A 20,761-nucleotide genomic window follows, 5' to 3' on the forward strand; every position below is an offset into this window, starting at 1 on the left:
TAATTATTACTTGTTATTGAAATTTGCATTTACTGCCCCTTCTGCTTCCCTCCGGAGCCATTTCCACCACAGAGAAAAGGAGAGGAGGGTATAGAAAATTTTGCCTAGTGATTTGCAGTACCTTCCAGATCAAGGCCAGTATTAGAAATAATTTTCAATTAGGACATTTCTCTCTGTCTCTACCTACTCATCATCCCCTTCTCCTTTCCTCTCTCTGAGCTCTTCTGTTGCTGCTGGAAGTGATTTTGTTTCCATAGAAACCATTTTTGGGGGCACCTGGGTGGCTCAGTCATTTAGCGTCTGCCTTCGGCTCAGGTCATGATCTCAGGGTCCTGGGATTGAGCCCCGCATCGGGCTCCCTGCTCTGCGGGAAGCCTGCTTCTCCCTCTCCCACTCCCCCTGCTTGTGTTCCCTCTCTTGCTGTGTCTCTCTCTGTCAAATAAATAAAATCTTAAAAAAAAAATTTTTTTTTAAATATGTCATTGTATTTGATACTAAATAAGTAGCTAAATATTATTAGAAGTATTGTTATACATGAATTTGAGTGTAATGGGTACTCAAAGAATATCCACTTTAAATATGACTGCCTGGGGGCAGCTGGGTGGCTCAGTTGTTAAGCGTCTGCCTTTGGCTCAGGTCATGATCCCAGAGTCTCGGGATCGAGCCCCGCCTCCTGCCTCGGGCTCTCTGCTCATCGGGAAACCTGCTTCTCCCTCTCCCACTCACCCTGCTTGTGTTCCCTCTCTCGCTGTCTCTCTGTCAAATAAATAAAATCTTAAATAAATAAGTAAGTAAGACTGCCTGTAGTAAAGGCCAGTGAAACATAGTTACCTCATAAAATGAACATTATTCTTACCTATTCAATACTAATGTTTTTTAAAATCTCCCTCTGCATATTATGCTAAGTGAAATAAGTCAGAGAAAGACAGATACCAAGTGATTTCACTTATATGTGGAATCTAAAAACAAAACAAAACAAACAACGAAAAAAAACAGACTCATAAATATTGAGACCATGAGGTGAGTGGGCAGAAAGGCAAAAAAGGTGAAAGGGATTAAGAAGTGCAAACTTCCAGTCATAAGATAAATGTCACAGGATGAAAAGTATAGCATGGGGAATATAATCAGTAATTTTATAATAATGGGGTACCCTGGTGCTTCAGTCATTTGGGTGTCTGACTCTTGATTTTGGCTCAGGTCATGATCCTCATGGTTGTTGGGCTCTGCGCTCAGCGGGGGAGTCTGCTTGAGGATTCTCTCCTGTCTCTGCCCCCTTCCTGCTCGCTCGTTCTCTCTCTCTCTCTTTCTCTCTCAAGTAAATCTTTTTTAAAAAATAATATAATAACTTTGTATGGTGACAGAGACTTACCATAGTGAGCATTTTGTAATGTATATAATTGTCAAGTTACTATGTTGTATACCTGAGGCTAATATGTCAACTATACTTCAATTAAAATTTTTCTTGAAAAATGAAAAAAAAAATCCCTCTCAAAAATGTACCCAATCTAAAAACAATAAAAAGGTTTCTGTATTATTAGTTTTATGGTAGGGTATTTTTACTGATAAAAAATTGAATCTTAGGAGCGCCTGGGTGGCTCAGTAGGTTGAGGGTCTGCCTTCAGCTTAGGTCATGATCCCAGGATTCTGGGATCAAGCCCTGTGTCGGGCTCCTTGCTCAGTGGGGAGCCTGTTTCTCCTTCTGCCATTCCCCCTGCTCATTCTCTCTCAAATAAATAAATTAATTAAATAAATAAAATCTTTTTTTAAAAATTGAATTTTATTTGAATTATATCTGATAATGTGTTTTTTTAAATAATAAAGGTAATGTGTTTTAAAATATCTTCTCCACAGCACCTGGAAAAGTAGCAGACAAAGTTATAATTGAAAACACTAGAGATTCAACCTTCGTCTTTATGGAAGGTTCTGAGGATGCTTATGTTGGATATATGACAATAAGGGTAAGGAATTTTAAGATTTAGAATATGTATGTTCAGATCATTTAAGGCAGTGGTTCAGACAAAATTTCAAACAAAATATCTACTTTTCAGTTTAACCCTGATGACAAATCTGCTCAACACCATAATGCACACCACTGCTTAGAGATTACGGTAAACTGTAGCCCTATTATTGATCACTGTATCATCCGAAGTACATGTACAGGTTAGTGTTTCCCTTATGTTTTACTATAAAATGAGTCATTGTGTTGTTGCGCAATAGGTTTTTAAATAAATATTTTTTCTTCCAGTTGGCTCTGCAGTATGTGTTAGTGGTCAAGGAGCATGTCCCACTATCAAGCACTGTAACATCAGTGACTGTGAAAATGTTGGACTTTATATAACAGATCATGCACAGGTATTTTTAACTTTTATAAAAGGGTTTTTTCTTTCTAAAAATTTTTTTTAAGTTCTGCTAATACCTACTTCTGATTAATTGTTGTAGGGAATATATGAGGATAATGAAATTTCCAATAATGCTTTAGCTGGGATTTGGGTTAAAAATCATGGAAACCCAATTATTAGACGGAATCATATCCATCATGGACGTGATGTTGGTGTGTTCACATTTGATCATGGCATGGTAAGAACATTTATTCTTAATAGAAAAACTGACTTTGTATCAGTTAAATTTCTTTTTTTTTTTTTTTTTAAGATATTTATTTTTAATCTCTGAATACCCACTGTGGGGCTTGAACTCACAATCTGGAGATCAAGAGTCACATGTTCCACCAACTGAGCCGGTCAGGTGCTCCATATCTATTAAATTTCAAATAGGTTTCTGCATTTTCTCTTCACCAAACTAGGTGAACTGAAGAGTATAGGTTTAAAAGAAATTTCAGCATCATATTTTAAAATTAATATGCAATATTCTATAAATTCATGAATCTAATATTATGTGCATATAGAGAAGATGGAGTCCTTAGGGAATTGATGTAATCTTTGATGGGAGTAAGATCTAATCCAGTAGTTCTCAAATGTCAGTGTGCAGAAAAGTCACCCAGATAGGGGTGCCTGGGTGGCTCAATCAGTTAAGTGTCTGCCTTCATCTCAGGTCATGAGCCTGGGGTTCTGGGATCCAGCCCCATGTCAGGCTCTCTGCTCAGCAGGGAGCCTGCTTCTCCCTCTCCCTATGCCTGCCACTCCCCCTGCTTGTGCTCTTTCTCTGTCAAATAAATAAATCTTTGGGGGGGGGGGAGGTCACCCAGATAGAATAAATATAATATAATGTAATATAATGGGGACCAGGGTATGCATCTTTAATAAGCACCATTAAGTGAGTTGAATGCAGGTTGTTTGTAGGCTACACTTTGAGAATTAATGGTGTTGTTATTAGTTTGACTTCCATTTTATTCCTCTTAAAATTTTTTTAATTGGCAGAATTTTAATAAGATACAATGGTAATAAAATCAGTTCTAAAACTTACACAGCAGTTAATTAGGCATCTTTATGGATGATATTGTATTTTAAGTGCTATTGTGTCATTTTACACAGTTTCTAGAGACACAACTTTTTGAGCTCTTTTAGGCCACTATTTCAAAATAATGCTCTTTGGTGTCTATTCAGGTATTCTTTTCATTTAATGTCTGATTTTCATTGAGGCAATTTTCAAGTCCTATTACAACATTGGCAGCATTTTTGTTAAAGAGTCAGAGATGGGAGAGGAGATGATAGCATGGTGGCCAAACGGTATTTTGGTGAAGGTCTATTGCTGTTGTATGAATCAGGCAACAGAGGATTGTTGGATTCACATATACAAATTGTCAATTAGTGAAGAAAAGGATATTCCCATTAAGGATTAATAAAGAGATTTGTAAGGTATTACAGATTTGTAAGGAAAGGATGAAAATTAAAACCTAACATCTTGGGCCTATCATCTGTTTTAGTATTGTGACACAATCCTTTAAAATCCCTTGGTAGAATGTTCTTCCATTTTAGTTATTCTTTTGGCTTGGCATGGCATCTTTGTGTTGACAACCCATGATTGGTAGGATAACATCACTGAAGATAATCTTTTTAAAATTTTACTTTATTTTCTGTAGAACTTCAAAGAACATCAGAATAAACATTTAAAACTAGTTTCTGTACTGTCCACGCTCTTTAAATATACACATACTTATTCTCTGAATTTTTGTTCCTTTTTCTCTCCTCAAGTTGACATACTTTAAATTTCTATATTCATAAGAATGAATCATAAAAGATTTTCTACTTTTTTATTTTTAAAGAATTGTTTATGTAAAAATACTACATGTGCAAGTATAAATTATAGGACACCTCTAGGATTTCAGGGTATGACTCTAGCATTTGTCATTGTTAGCTTCATGTTTAATCTTTGAAGTATGAACTTTCCCTGTGAAAAATGAGGAAATAAGCACTTTATATTTCAACCCATCTCCATCCCATCGTTTATATTCTTTTCTTAAGTAAACGTTTATAACTTTTACATTCCTATAGTTATTGGTCAGTATTTATTCTATATTTGTTTACTTTTAGTCCTTTTATAACAGTTTCTCTGTTGCTGAATTTTTTTAAATTTTGATTCATTCCTTGTATGGCTGAATTTTCTCATCTAGCTATTCATTATTTGCTTATTTTTAAAAGAATGGTTTACAGGTACTGTAGCTTGAATTCTTGCCACTTGAGAATGCCTATCCATTACTTACTAACTTGGCTAAGTATACACAATTTTGATTATACTTTTTTCCCTCCGAATTTTGTAGTCATTTTTATATTTCTAGCATTAAATGTGGCTGATAAGTCTGAGATCATTTTGGTTTTTGTCTGAGATGATTCTGGGGTTTTTTTCTTGTGATGATTTGCTTTTCTACTTCAGTATTCATAATGTAGGTTTTTGTCGTTGCTGACGTGTTGTTTTGCTGGTTTTCTCTAACATGTGTTCTTTAGAAGCTTGGCTGTGTACTACTTTGTTCTTTAAGTTTTATGTGATTTCCTCAAATCTGTGCCCCTCACTGTGTCTCCATAGGTTTTTTTTTTTCCCCCAGTATGGTTTTTATCTCTAATTTTTAATGTATTTTGTTTTATGGAATTTTTCTAACCTACGTAAAAAAGAGAATAGTATAATGAATGAATGCCCATTTACTCATTCTCCATCTTCAGCAGCTATCAGTTCATGGCCAGTTTTGTTTCATCTATACTTACTCTTTACTCTCTTCTCTACTCTCTAGATTATTTTGAAGCAAATCCTGGACATCATCATCTCACCCGTAAATATTTCAGTATGCATCTTTAAAAGATAGGGTTCTTTCTTTTTTCTTTCTTTCACATAACCAGTGCCAGTCTCATTCCTAAAAATAATTTTTCTATCAGTGTTCACAGGTTACCAATTATCTTGGTTTAATATTAAGTCCATTGCAGAGTGTTATTTTTGTAAAATACAGTAAGAATGCCATAGCAATGCCAAATTGCTATAAAATTTTGGAGACATTCTAAATTTATGAATTTAACACATGACAGATGACAGATTATCTATCTTGAAATCTGGCTATCCTTTCTCTCCTTTCATTTTCCTTTACTTTGGATAGTTTCCCTTAGATAGGAAGCATAAGTTTTAGATGACAGAAATTGTACATTAGTGTGTATTCTTGCTCACATTTACTTCTTGTGCCTGAGTTATTTTTATGAAAATAATACTATGGGAATATTTCTTTTCCGTGTTCCAGTCATGCCACTAGATTTGATCACCTTAGAAGATCCTTAGCTAGGCTTATGAGAACCTTCAGTTACTTGGAGAAAACTACCTTGCTAAAGGTCTAAGATAACATTTGTTAGGTTTCAGCACCCTACTCCTCCTTATCCAGATTTCACAATATTGGGCAAGTGTTTTATAGATAATAATTCGGGGTTGTGAAATAAAAAAAAAAAATTGGGGGTTGTGAAAGTTTATTTCAATGAAGATAGCATTTTTTTTCCCTCTATTTTTCATTCTTGAAAGAGTTTTAAGAGAAACTCTTAAAAGTGCTTCACCTTTTATTTTGATACCAGTGTTGAGTTTTTAACCTTATGGGCGCCTGGGTGGCTCAGTCGGTTAAGCATCTCCTTTGGCTCAGATCATGATCTCAGGGTCCTGGGATTGAGTCCATGTGGGGCTCCCTGCTGAGCAGGGAGCCTGTTTCTCCCACTCCCTCTGCCCCTCCTCCCTACTCATGTGCTTGCATGCGTGCTCGCGCGCTCTCTCTCTCTCTCTCAAATAAATGAAATGTTAAAAAAAAAAAAGTCCCTGCTTTTGGAGTTTTGTTAATATATGTTGGAATTTTCATGGTTTGCATCTTACAAGGCAAAGTAGAATTCTGTCTATATCCTGCTCACATTTCTGTATTATTATGACTTTACACTAAAGGCATCTCTTAAAACCGATGCATTCTATTAATTACATTAACTGAACCCTTTAAGCCCATAACAGGAGATTGCTTTCCTTGTAAAATTATAAAACTGTTCTATCTGAATGTGGTAAAAGGACAATTGTAGCAATGTAGAGGCTTCTGGTTTTAAAAGCATGAAGAGTGGGGCACCTGGCTGGCTCAGTCGGTGGAGCATATGTGTGACTCTTGATCTCAGGGTTATGAGTTTGAACCCCGTGTTGGGAGTAGAGTTTACTTTTTTAAAAAAGCATGAAGAAAAAAATGGTTTTTGTTTTCTTTTCTTGAATGTTATCTTAAAAGATAGAGGTTACAAACTTTATATTTGATGGAATTAAGGAACATTTTTAACCTTTAAATTACAACGTGGTAAATGACTAGGTGCCTATGACCACGCCGGCCATTACAGATTAGAGCAGATTATAAAACCTTATGTTCAGGGGGCACCTGGGTGGCTCAGTCAGTTAAGCATCTGCCTTCGGCTCACGTCATGATCTCAGGGTCCTAGGATCGAGCCCCACATCGGGCTCCCTGCTCAAGTGGGGAGCCTGCTTCTCCCTCTCGTTCCCCGCTTATGCTCTTTCACTGTCTCTGTCTCAAATAAATAATAAAATCTTAAAAACAAAACAAAACAAAAGACCTCATGAATGTTCAGGAAGATAAATTGGTAAACCTGATGTGAATATAAATATATTGAGGTGTTTAAACAACCGGTAATGAGTTTAGGATAGAATTACCACTAGAGGCCTAAGCAAAGGAGAATAACATAATTACCAACTTTAATAAAAAATTGTACAGCAAAGAACATGTAGTTATACTTTATGACTCAGCTCTGAATAGCATACTAATCTAACCAAAATTGTGGTTTCACTACATTGGAAGGATATAGTGTGAATGTGTGTGATGGTAGAAAGCACTAAATTCTTATCTTCTGTAATAGGAAATTAGTAGACAGTACCTAAAACTGCAAACTCAAAATACAGCAGTACAAGCCTTTACTTAAAAATATAGAGGTAGATAAAAAGAATCAGGTAAAAAAATTGAAGGGGGGGGTGCCTCTGGATAAGGGAAAATGAGGAGAGGAGGCTGCTGTTTGCCTTAGTAAACTTAGGAATCTAGTTGACTCTCTTAACTATTCAAAATCAAAACCTAAAGAAAATAGAAAGAGCATCCCTGCATTTGAATCATGTTTAGTGAATACATAGCAAAGTATACTTGCAGTATAGTCAAGACATGACAGTAGCCTGTTACTGAAATCTTTATGCAATAAGCAGCATACCTTTCCTTGCCACATTCTGAACAAATTATGAAATAAAGCCATGAAGAAGCATGAGGAGGCTGAAATAATCATTTTATTACCCTTTAAAGGTTAAGTTGGAGAATACAGCTTCAAATAAGAACCAAATGGGTCTGATTCACTGCACCCCAAAATTAAATAAGCTTACTCACTCACTACTCCACGAACAAATCTTGTGATTTGTTCACAAGATTTGTTCGTGGAGTAGTAGCAGAAGGCATGCTCTTTTAGGGGAGCTCACTTCCCTGAGGTTAAGGGCAAAGCTGAATTAGTCATACCCAGTTTATTCATTCCCAAGTTTACCAACCAGATATGTCATGCAACTCCCAGCAGAGAAAGTAGGAGCCTAATTGAGCTCCCTTCTGTATATATACCCAGCGTACATTCATTTTTATTTGGTATAAAATCAAAGAAGCTTTTTATATTTAAAGAAGCTATTTTTAATGTAATCCCCCCAATTAAAAAAATATTTAATCCAAATATGAAGAAGTTACAGATAATTTGTACTTTATTTGTGGAAAATGAAATCTGAAACTACTTCTGAATATTATTCTCGGAGGTCTGTTTTCTTAAAAGTAAACTAGAGTATTCAGAATTATCCTGTTTTTAACCTCCACTAGATTTTGTGAAAAGTAATGAATTAGTTCCTGCTTGAGTGCTTTCTATATGTGAAGTCCTGTATAAATGCAACAGAAGTTAGTATAGTCATTTCTATACAGGAGCTTATGATCAGGGAGAAATGGATATGACAAATAAAGGAACAGTACAAAGCAGTACATAGAGGTACCTTAAGAAAATACTTAGTACTTAGAGGGAATTTAAAGAAAGGAGAGCATATTCAGTTTTTGAAGGGAGATATAGACCAGGAGTTGAAATGGCTTTTAGAAGTGCCATCTTAGGAATATCTTATTTTTTTTCTCTTAATATTTAGTCTTGATTGGAGGTGCCTGGGTGGCTCAGTCAGTTAAGTGTCTGCCTTTGGGTCAGGTCCTGATTCCAGAGTCCTGGGATTGAGCCCCGCATCAGGCTCCCTGCTCGGCCGGGAACCTGCTTCTCCCTCTCCCTCTGTCTGTTGCTCCCCCTGCTTGTGCCCCTCTTGCTCACTCTCTCTGTCAAATAAATAAATAAAATTTAAGAAAAAAAATTCTTTTTAGTCTTGATTGAATCTTAAAATTTAGGATATCAGTGTTACAGTAACTTTATTCTCATTACAAAATAAGCCTATCCATTACAGAAAATTTAAGAAAATCAGAGACATATAAAGGATACAAAAGCCATCTATAATACTTCAGATAATCACACCCTCATTTTTATTTTATTGTTCAAGTTACATTTTCTTGAAATAAAATTGAGATCATACTTAATGCATACTATCTGGAAGTATGTACTGTTCCTTTTATTTAACATGATAGCATGTAAAGCATGAATATAAGCCTGTTCCCTGTTATTGGGCTAAGATGAACATTATTTTATGTGTATTTTTCTGTAGTCTGTGATTATGTCCTTAGGTCACCTTTTTAGAATTTGTTTTCTTGGGACATTTTTAAATCTCCAAGGGTTTTTTTTAATACTCAATAAATCTTTGTTTAAAGGGTATGTATATTTATTGGGTAATAGTATTTATTTGCATTTATTGAATAAATCCCTATTTTTCTTCCCTGGCTTTGAGTATACTCAGACTAATTAGAGGAATTGTGGTTCTCTGTTTTACTAAAACATTTAAATTTCATTTATTCCTTGTTTATCATTTGAAATTTAGTGTGTATCTATGTTTTATTCTTACTCTTGAACATTTCTGATACTTGATTTGAGGCATACAGTAAAAAGGTCATTTTTTAAAATGTCATTTCTTTTTGGAAAGTAGCCTTACCTACAGTTTGATTTCTGTATTTTTCAGGGTTACTTTGAAAGTTGCAACATACACAGAAACAGAATAGCAGGCTTTGAAGTAAAAGCCTATGCTAACCCCACAGTGGTTCGATGTGAAATTCATCATGGGCAGACTGGAGGAATATATGTGCATGAAAAAGGAAGAGGACAATTCATAGAGAATAAAATCTATGCAAACAACTTTGCAGGTGTATGGATTACCTCAAATAGTGACCCAACAATAAGGTATTTATATGTAATTATGGATAGAAGTTACTTTTTCACTTTTTGTGTTATAAGAAAAGTCAAGTTTTAACTCTGTTTTTCCTAGATACCTGACTACTGCAGAATAGATTTTCCTAGTAAATGTCTGTGCATCTGAATGAGCATAGCTATTGCATTTATTTTTGGGTGTTCTGTTTGTTTTTTAACGATCTAAGTCATGCATATTATTATTTTATGAGCAGTTGCAAATGCTGTGATTTTTATTTTAAATTCATCAAACTGCATTATAAATGAGTACATAGGGCCATGTTCTTCTCTTGGAACCTGAATGACCTTGTCTTCTCTTTTTTTGTCTGAGAGTGTGCAGATAGCATAACTCAGGAAAGTAATTATCTCAAAGATTCTTGGACAGAGAGAACAAAAATAACAAAAAGTCAAAACTTTCAAGCCATCACTTTTCTTTAATAGTTCCTATCATTCCCTCTGACTACAGTAAGGAAACAGATCCAGTCTGAAAGGTGTTGGCTAAGACTGTAGAACAGAACTATTATAATTTAATCAGTAATGATGAATTTTTTTTTAAGATTCTATTTATTTATTTGACAGAGAGAGCGACAGGGAGAGAGGGAACACAAGCAGGGGGAGTGGGAGAGGGAGAAGCAGGCTCCCCACTGAGCAGGGAGCCCGATGCAGGGCTCGATCCCAGGACCCTGGGATCATGATTTGAGCCAAAGGCAGACACTTAACGACTGAGCCACCCAGGCGCCCCTGATGAATTATTTTTTATTGCTAAGGTTTATTTTCCACTGGCTTTATGAAAGTAGATTATGGAATTTCTGTTTTGTTAATATGCAGCAAATGTGTCTAGATCAGCTAAGAAAAAAGTTCTAAATGTATTAGCTATTTTGAGGGGAATGTTTAAGAACGTTATTTTATCTCGAGGGGCGCCTGGGTGGCTCAGTCGTTAAGCGTCTGCCTTCGGCTCAAGTCATGATCCCAGGGTCCTGGGATCGAACCCCGCATCAGGCTCCTTGCTCAGCCGGAGGCCTGCTTCTCCCTCTCCCACTCGCCCTGCTTGTGTTCCCTCTCTTGCTGTGTCTCTCTCTGTCAAATAAATAAATAAAATATTTTTAAAAAAAAAGAATGTTATTTTATCTCAAATACTTAGGTGGCTCTTTTAAGCTTTAGGTCTTAGAAAGTAAACAAGGGAATTTAGAAATCATCTAGTCTGAGTCCCTCATTTTACAGATTAGGAAACTATGGCCCCTAGAAGATAAATAATTTTTTAAACAAATAAGCTCTTACTGAATAATGTTTATTTTTTTTATTATTTCTCATAATTATAGGGGGAATTCTATATTTAATGGAAATCAAGGGGGAGTTTACATCTTTGGTGATGGACGAGGCCTTATTGAAGGAAATGACATTTATGGTAAGCATGTTTTGTTCTATAAAATTTTGGAGGTTGGCCTGTCTTCCGGACATTAGCAAAATGGACCATTTTGAAACCATTCAAGTAGGAGAACTGGTCCTTTAAATTTTCAATAAAGATTATTTGTGATATTTATTTACTTAACAATCATTATTCACTTAACATTTACTGAGTACCCACTGTGTACCAGGAACTATACTAGATACCAGTGATGAAAATATAAATAAGACCTTAGTCTCAGGGAGTATCTACAATATCCTTAGATTTACTCTTTTTTCACTTTGGTACCAACTCTAAAGGGAGGGGCACCTGGGTGGCTCAGTCGGTTAAGTGTCTGCCTTTGGCTCAGGTCATGATCCTGGAGTCTTGGGATAAAGCCCCACAGTGAGCTCCCTGCTCGGTGGGGAAATCTTCTCCCTCTCCCTTTGCTCCTCCCCCTGCTTATGCTCTCTCTCTCTCCTGCTCTCAAATAAATAAAATCTTTAAAAAAAAAAAAAAAACTATAAAGGGAAAATACTTATTCCTCATTAAAACTTTTTGAGATACTAGTTCAGTGGACCATTATTAGATGTGTGTGTGTGTTAGACACTGGTATGTTCCAGGGCTTTCTCTTTTGCTACTATTTACCTGGATAATACTTACATAAAGCTTACTCAATTCCAGGTATTATTCTGAACATCTTACCTGAATTGAGTCATATAATATTTACATCAACCCTGTGAAGTAGACACTATTAAATATCCCCACTTATTGATCAGGAAACAGAGGTACAATGAGGTTAAATAACTTAAAAGTCACACAGGAAGATAGAATTCCTGGGATTCAAAACTTGGCAGCCTGGCTTCAGAGTCTCTATTCATAACTATTATGCCCATACTGCCTACAATTTTTCTTTTTATACTCCTAGTTCCCTTAGTTTTGGTTTTTTAATGCTCTTGGACCATAAATATCTTTCTGAATATGACATATTTCACAAAATCGTGCTTTCCTAAAATTCTAAAAATTTTAACTACCATGTAATATAAAACTCTTACTGTGTTCCATGAGGCTCCATATGTTGACATTGTAACTTTTATTTTTAAATAGGCAATGCGTTAGCAGGAATTCAGATTAGGACAAACAGTTGTCCAATTGTTCGACATAACAAAATTCATGATGGCCAGCATGGTGGGATTTATGTGGTAAGTTAATGTAGTTCTAGAATGTCATGCATCAAAACCAGGGGAGAAAGGGTGGAAGAGGACAGAATTACATCTGGCCTTAGTTAGGCCATATTCAGCTTACAGAGTATGAATTTATGACTGTCTTTAATATTTATACAATAGGGCGCCTGGGTGGCTCAGTTGGTTAAGCGACTGCCTTCGGCTCAGGTCATGATCTTGGAGTCCCAGGATCGAGTCCCGCATCGGGCTCCCTGCTCGGCGGGGAGTCTGCTTCTCCCTCTGACCCTCCTCCCTCTCATGCTCTCTGTCTCTCATTCTCTCTCTCTCAAATAAATAAATAAAATCTTTAAAAAAAAAAAAAATTTATACAATAACACTCTTGTTCTCCCTGCCAGTATATGAATGACTTTTATAGTATGTGTAATGTTCTGTAAAATTCATTCAACTGACTGAATTTAGACATAGAGAATATACCTTTTTTTTAATTAAAGTCTTTAATTATAATTGTCATTATGAGCTGAACTCAAAACAGCAACTCATTGGCTGAGTTTTATTTTTACACCGGAGTTTTGCTGGTGTGACTATGCTAGGAGTCTAAATCCATAATATCACGGGCGCCTGGGTGGCTCAGTTGGTTAAGCGACTGCCTTCGGCTCAGGTCATGATCCCAGGGTCCTAGGATCAAATCCGCATCGGGCTCCCTGCTCTGCAGGGAGCCTGCTTCTCCCTCTCCCACTCCCCCTGCTTGTGTTCCCTCTCTCGCTGTGTCTCTCTCTGTCAAATAAATAAAATCTTAAATCCATAATATCACTGAAAGTACTAATAATACTAGACCTGAGGTTTTTTTTAGTATTTTTTGAAAAGTCAGTTTTTCATTTGAATTTATATTGAGACATAATTGAGCATCTTACAAAATTTTAAAACCATGTATTGGTCCTATACCTTCTGTTACCATGGTGTATCTGAAACTGTTATAACTGATTCAAGTGAGAAGATGTAGGAAATTTCAGAAAGGTCCTTGTGTAATGCCAGGTGTTAACTCTAATTTTTATTTTCAGTTCTAGAAATGTCCATGTCTTAAGTCCTCTGCTCAGAATATAAAAATAAGTATTTTAGTAACCTGAGACCTTATTTTATTTTGAATGATTTCACCAGTAATTTGAAATAACTATTAGTTTACTAAACTAAATGTTATATATCTTAGAATGAAATAAGAGGCTTAAAAGTACAAAACCACATAAAGACAGTATAAAAACTTGTGGAGCTTAAACTCAGAGGCTACACAAAAACAATGTTACTACCTCCTCATCCAGATTAAAAAATAAAAATTGGGATTTTTTTTTTTTTATAACTGTCTTTAAAGGGGGGAACACACTATAAACTACTTGTTTCTAAAAGATATATATTGTATCAATGTAACTTTTATTTAGCATGAGAAAGGACAAGGCGTAATAGAAGAGAATGAAGTTTATAGTAATACTCTGGCTGGGGTCTGGGTGACAACTGGCAGCACTCCAGTACTGAGAAGAAACAGGATACATAGTGGAAAGCAGGTAAAATTATTTTGGACTCTTACATGGGAAATACATTGTTTTATAAACTTTTGTTGTCATTTGAAAACAAATTTTTTTTAAATTTTAGGTTGGTGTTTATTTTTATGACAATGGACATGGAGTGCTAGAGGACAATGATATCTATAATCATATGTATTCAGGGGTTCAGATAAGGTACGCATTTTTCACATTTGGCTTTCTTTCAGGAGGGCCAGTTGGGTGGGAGTATGGGGTATGTAGAAGAACTTTCCTTGTTATTTAATGCTCAATTTTTATTCCTCCTTTTGTACATATATTCATGCTCTTACCACATGCTTGGCTTAAGTTGTCAGAATATTGCTTTTCTTGAACCAGCTGAGGATAGCAGCCAGTGGCACATAAGCCTGCTGTAGGAGCACATTTCCACTGTTCTGTCATCCACAGTCACAGTCATAGTCGCCAGCATACTCCGTCACACTTGGGAAGTAGGAGGCTGTATAAACACTTGTGAGCTGTACCCGGCATACTGTAGGCACTCAGTAAATGGGAGCTTCTGTTTTTACACTATTTCTGTAAAAGAGTTTTACACCCCTCTTTCCTGTATTTTAAGTTTCTAGAAACTGTAATAGTACTTATAATTCCCTTCATTTTATATATGAGGTGAGTATACAATAATAGTAGTCACTTAATCTAACCTCCTCAGTTTAGTTTATATATTAGGAGACTCTATAGTAATAATGTAATCTATAGCTAGTATTCTGTGGGAAATAGAATTAAGCAAAACTAAACTGTCTTTACCGACAAACTTCTCAGAGCATCTGGACAGACTCCACTGTATACTTATTCTTACTGTGATTAATACGAATTTTTTCACTGTTACCTCATATAACATGGGATATGGGAGTAGAAGCGGTTAAGATGGCATTAATTTCTATTGTACCCGTAGGACTGGAAGCAACCCCAAAATCAGACGCAACAAAATCTGGGGAGGACAAAATGGTGGAATTCTTGTTTATAATTCTGGTATGTTTAATCTTTCATCTTTTTCTTATTGCTAATTGCCTTTAGAAATATACTTTCCAAATAACATAACCTAAATATTTATACTTGTAGGTCTAGGCTGTATAGAAGACAATGAAATATTTGACAATGCCATGGCTGGAGTCTGGATTAAGACAGATAGTAATCCTACACTAAGAAGAAATAAAATCCATGATGGAAGAGATGGTGGCATCTGTATATTTAATGGGGGTCGAGGTATTGTTGTTAATTTTGCATTAGTAAAAAATCCAATTTTTCATTATTCTTCCTCCATATCTTTAATGATCAGTGACATTGCCAATTAATATAAGCTTTATATGAGTGAATCTCAGTCTTTTTCCTTATCAGGTCTTGAGATGGTTTAGATTAGTGCCTAGAGGTAAAGGAGACAGATGTTTACACAATTTTTCTTTTTGTAGCCTTCCTGAATGTGCTAGTTGTTAGGCATTTTTAAGGTAGAATCTGTTTACATTTTCTCTCTGGACTTTCTATTATTTAGAATAGTGACACGATTATATTTTAGTATATGTGCTGCCGAAGCGAGCACATGATACGATTATAATAAACACCAGGGTCCAGTTACAGAACTAGGTTAGAAATTAATTGGCCTGTAAATACATGAAAATGTAGTAAATAAGTATTGTTGTTGTACCTGTTTACAGCTGTGTTTGTTGGAGAGTGGAATTAATGAAGCCAAGGTGCCTGGTTTTGTATACATAAAGGTCAACTCATTTTGCATTGAGGCAAAAGTTCCACAGTCCGTGCCCCTTGCAAATGCATGTTGTTCCAAAAGAGAGACTAGCGGGGAATGTCAAATGCAAATTTATCACCATTCCTGAAATGTCAGTAACCCAGCACTATACATATCTTATATGGAAGGAATAGCTAGTTATTACTACAACATAATCAACAAAATTTACTACTACAGCCAAGCAGTGACGATTCCATTAATGACATAGAAAGAGCGCATAATCTAGTAATTCAATAAGGTGACATATCTGGTAGTCTTTACAAGATAAAATGAGGAAACACAATACAGTGGATGGTTTTATTTGTAAGGTGTTGAGAAAAGGTTCATGGACTAAAATCACTCTTGAGCTGTGTCTTGAAAAATGAGTATTCACTGGTAAATGTTGGGTGGGGAGACCATTCCTGGTGTAGAAAGCATAATTCACCCTCATTTGTTTTGTACATATTTATTAATTGAACACTTCTGTACCAACAATTGATACAGATGCTAAAGATAAATGGTGAATAAAACAGTACTACATCCAGAAAGTTGATAGTCTAATGGCACATCGTAAACAAAAGTGTAAAGGAAACAAAGTGGTACTATTTAGTAAGGCGCAAAGAGGTACTGAGAGTTGAGGCTAGAGAAAGGGTGCAGCGCCCAGATTCTAAGAGACTTTGTATACGGAATTCAGACTGGATCTTAGCAAAAGCAAAGATTAGAGGTAGGGACTTGGAGTAGTCTTTTCCAGGGGAAAAGCAATTTAGAGGTCAAAACTGAAATGCCAGGTCGAAATTCTACAGAAATAAAAAACGTTTCATGTCTTCAGAGAGCACAGAAACGCTAGTATGCAACTAATGATAATTCACTATACATAAGTAGGTTTTATAGGAGTAGTATTAGCTAATTCTTTAGTGCAGTGTATGTTTACATGTATTAATTCAGTCCTCATTATAACCTTTATATGTAGGTGCCATTATGCCCAGTTTAGATAAGGAAATGAGACAGAGTAGTAAGCAATTTGCCTACTCAGAACTAGGAGGTGGTGGAATCCATATTTGAAGTCCTTAAGTCTGATTGCTCAGCTTTTTTTTTTTTTTTAAGATTTTATTTATTTATTTGACAGAGACAGCGAGAGCAGGAACACAAGCAGGGGGAGTGGGAGAGGGAGAAGCAGGCTTCCCGCTGAGCAGGGAGCCTGATGTGGGACTCGATCCCAGGACTCTGGGATCATGACCTGAGCCGGAGGCAGCCGCTTAACGACTGAGCCACCCAGGCGCCTCCTCAGCTCATTTTTTAAATCATGTTACACTCTCAGAAGAGAGAATAATAAATTTGATGGAGGGAAACAAATCTTCCAGAGGAGGTGACATTAGGAAGAAAGAGGGCAGGACATTCCAGGATGAGGAAATAATACAAACCAAAGGCATTAGAGATAAAAATGTATAGCATATTGAGAGCATTCAGTAAGACAATGGAATAGGTTAGGGGAATATCTTCAGAGAAGGCACATGATAAGAGTTGTAGGAAACTGGGAAAAATAGCAGAAGAGAGACTGCAGTAAACGAAGTTATCAAGTAATGATTATAATGATGACCAGAAATAATCAGGGCTTGAATGAAAGCATTGAGGCTGCAATAGTTCTAACAATACTTCAAAGGAACTAATTTTAAATCAGTGTTTTTTAGTGAGAAATAGGTGCCAGGCACTGGGAATGCATGGTTTGTGGTACCATGGAATTTCCAGTTATTGGTTAGAATGGTTACCTGCCATTTTAAGCAGTTTTTGGTTAAGTCCTACCTTAAACTCCTCTGAATTACTAATAAACTTGTCAGCTGAAAAATTAGTCCTTTGAGTTTTATACAACAGTTAATAAGAAACTTAAATATCACCAAAAAGGCTAGTGAAATTTGTTTGTGCATTAGCCTTAATCTGAGGAAATATTTTATTATAGGTCTCCTTGAAGAAAATGATATTTTCAGGAATGCTCAAGCAGGTGTTCTCATCAGCACTAATAGTCATCCAGTCTTAAGGAAAAACAGGATATTTGATGGATTTGCTGCAGGTTTGTATCTTTTTTTACCTGTAGCTTGTTTTTTATAGTGTTTGATCTTCAGTGTATTCTCTTTTAATAACTGAAGGTGTGCAGAGTGTGTTGCAAAAGTGGCTGAAAGACTGTCCGTTAACAGTGGGCTTTTATAAGAGCGCCTCATCCAACGTTCGGGATTCTGCTCAGCCAAACTTTTAAGACCTCCCTCTTGCTCTTCAGTAGTTAATTATGAAACCTTAACTGGGATAGAATGCAGGCTTGTACTACCATTTGGAATACAAATAAATTCAAGCCCTCTGGCCTCTCAAAAACTTTTTTCCCCCCCAAGACCTTGGTAAGTGAAATCCAAGTATTGTGCATATATTTCACCTTTTTGCCAGAGAAGATGACACTTTTTTTTTCTTCGTATGTACAACTAGTGGCTACCTAAACATACTTACGGGCAGGCATTATCCTCTTGTGCTTGCCAGGAAAATTAGTAGTAAGCTGTGAACCATCTGTAGTAGCATTCCTTCCTTTAGCGAAAAATAATGTTATTCTCAGTGACTCAAACATTTGCATCTTATTCTTTAGATGTTAAACTGTATAATGTAATGATGTATCTACTGTTTGTAAATTTTACTTCAGGTATTGAAATTACAAATCATGCAACTGCAACACTAGAAGGCAATCAGATTTTTAACAACCGGTTTGGAGGCTTATTTTTAGCGTCTGGTGTTAATGTGACAATGAAAGGTATGTTGGAGTCTGCTCTGCCTATAAATACACAAAATACGCCATGAAAAGATAACGGTATCGAAGTCATTGCTGTCACTCTACCAAGTTAACTACAACTCAAGGAACTATTTTGAAAGCTTTGACTTGTTCTAAATGGAGTATCTTACAAAGGAAAATCCATTTCTATTTTAAGCTGATTTTTTTATTTAATTGGTTAGCCTCCTTTAAAGGTCTTAGAATAATCCTATAATCTGTATTTTTATCTTAAGTCTTTGTCCTCTAGAATTTTACTTATTTTTTTTTATTACAGATAACAAAATAATGAACAATCAAGATGCCATAGAAAAGGCTGTTAGTAGAGGCCAATGTTTATATAAAATATCAAGTTACACCAGCTATCCCATGCATGATTTCTACAGGTATATTTCTAAATTACTTGTGAGTCTTGAAAAGGGGGAGATAAGTGATTTTCTTTTCTAAACTGGTAAGATGCAACATTTCTAGATTTTTCTCTTACATGTAAACTAAAGGTAGAGAAAATTGGGTATTTGGAAACTTACCAAGGGAAGAGAATATAATTGAGAATGTTATATTTGTCCACATTAAGTTCTGTGATCAGTCTACTTGAGGATTTTGTTTGGGACCATAAATACGGAAAAGTATACCGCAGCAACTCTTGCTATCACCACAATGCTTTTGCTTAGGAGTTTCAAAGTAAAGCTGTAATTAAGTGTCCCACATACCCCAGTCACTGAGATGTTTTTGACTCCCTTCCCACCCTGCTCCCAGGTTAAATTTTTCTTAAAGTTTCAGCTGCCTTCTGCAATTTGCAAATCATTTGTTTTTCTCAGAAGACATAGAAGATTCACTTTAATATTAAAGTCCTTTTGAAGAAATTAACCTGGGCTGGAGCCACAAAAATTTGGGGTTTGGTCCTCTTTTAAGCCATAGGTCATAGGGTAAAATGAAAATTTTGAAGAAGTAACATTTCAAGAAAAATAACGTAAGCTTTTGCTTTTTAGATGTCACACTTGTAACACCACAGATCGAAATGCCATATGTGTGAACTGCATTAAGAAGTGCCATCAGGGACATGATGTAGAATTTATTAGACATGATAGGTATGTAGCACACTTGTTTGCTCTATATTACCCACTTATCTCCCCCCCCCCCCCCCCCCCCGCCCATCACTTTCCTAATTTTTGGGTTTTCATTTTGCTTTAGGTTTTTCTGTGACTGTGGTGCTGGAACACTGTCTAATCCTTGTACATTAGCTGGTGAGCCTACACACGATACAGACACACTATATGACTCTGCTCCACCTATAGAATCTAATACATTGCAGCACAACTGAATTCCTTCCCTAAAGAAAAAGTCCTGCCATTCTAACATCATAACTTAAAACATTTTTTTTGGAAGAAGACTTAAAATATTTGCCCATGCTACAGGAAGAGACTGTATTAAAAATGGATACACGAGGTCAGTTGACACTATGAAGCTCAAGCTACCAAAAAGAAAGTGGCAATATATTGACTCAGGATCTCAAAGCTGGGTGTTTTAGCATTACTGTGTAAAGACTTTCGAAGGGACAGAAGTGAAGAAATAAGCTGCAATTTTGTACAGATACCACCTTCTGAAAAAAAGCTGGGGTTTTTACAGCTAGCATTGAATGCAGTCCAGTTTGCAGTAGTACTCTTCAACAGACAAGCAGCTTTGTTGCTGCCTTTATGGACATGGGTACCAATTGCTTTTGTAATATGGTAAAAATGTGAGCTAGCACTTCTGCGTTTCTTTTGATTTTTTTTTAACATGTATTCAGATTGAGAAATATGATTTTAATGCTTTAATCTCATGTAGTTTGTTTTTAATTTCAAGCAAATCTTCTTGTACTTGAATGTGCCCTGTTTTGTTAGCACACCTAGACTTGCTGTAACTGTACTCATGTCCCAGTATGTACGTTCTTTCTATGAAAGAGAAAACACTAATCTTAAATTATATCCAGCAATGTTTCTGGTATCCTTTAAGAAAAGTTAAGACTATTATTTCCTTCCCTTTCCTGTGCAGCATTCAAAATCACCCCTAGAAAAAGTGAGTGTTTTAATGAGACTTCCTAGGAAGGGATGCACTGTAAAACAAAAAGTATTCTTGTAACTCAGTTTTGTGGAAGGTAAAAACTACTATGTTTTAAAGTACACTTTAGAAAGTCTCTTCAAAACAGTCCTGTATTTGAACTCTGTTCATAGTTTTTTTTTGAACAGTTTAGACGAACTGCTGGAAATTAAAAACAATTTCCTGCATTAAGCTGAGACAAGTATATATACAGCCCTATACAGTT

At 36.0% G+C, this 20,761-nt stretch overlaps 1 protein-coding gene across 1 annotated transcript in view; it reads left to right on the top strand.

Annotated features, from left to right (window-relative positions):
• The window catches only part of FBXO11 (F-box protein 11), an 84,992-nt gene extending 64,571 nt beyond the window's left edge, over positions 1–20,421 (top strand). Inside the window, exons 8-23 of the mRNA XM_035001614.1 lie at positions 1,852–1,958; positions 2,049–2,160; positions 2,246–2,352; positions 2,440–2,577; positions 9,565–9,782; positions 11,108–11,193; positions 12,280–12,374; positions 13,787–13,909; positions 13,998–14,083; positions 14,835–14,911; positions 15,002–15,145; positions 17,614–17,724; positions 18,337–18,444; positions 18,737–18,845; positions 19,449–19,547; positions 19,651–20,421. Of these exons, the coding sequence (XP_034857505.1) occupies positions 1,852–1,958; positions 2,049–2,160; positions 2,246–2,352; positions 2,440–2,577; positions 9,565–9,782; positions 11,108–11,193; positions 12,280–12,374; positions 13,787–13,909; positions 13,998–14,083; positions 14,835–14,911; positions 15,002–15,145; positions 17,614–17,724; positions 18,337–18,444; positions 18,737–18,845; positions 19,449–19,547; positions 19,651–19,780 (1,850 nt within the window). The 3' untranslated portion in view covers positions 19,781–20,421. The remainder of the gene's footprint in view (positions 1–1,851; positions 1,959–2,048; positions 2,161–2,245; positions 2,353–2,439; positions 2,578–9,564; positions 9,783–11,107; positions 11,194–12,279; positions 12,375–13,786; positions 13,910–13,997; positions 14,084–14,834; positions 14,912–15,001; positions 15,146–17,613; positions 17,725–18,336; positions 18,445–18,736; positions 18,846–19,448; positions 19,548–19,650) is intronic.
• Positions 20,422–20,761: the final 340 nt, after the last annotated feature.

The sequence above is a fragment of the Mirounga leonina genome, unplaced genomic scaffold, assembly GCF_011800145.1.
Source record: "Mirounga leonina isolate KUSES-001 unplaced genomic scaffold, KU_Mleo_1.0 Mir_125, whole genome shotgun sequence".
Taxonomy (NCBI): domain Eukaryota; kingdom Metazoa; phylum Chordata; class Mammalia; order Carnivora; family Phocidae; genus Mirounga; species Mirounga leonina.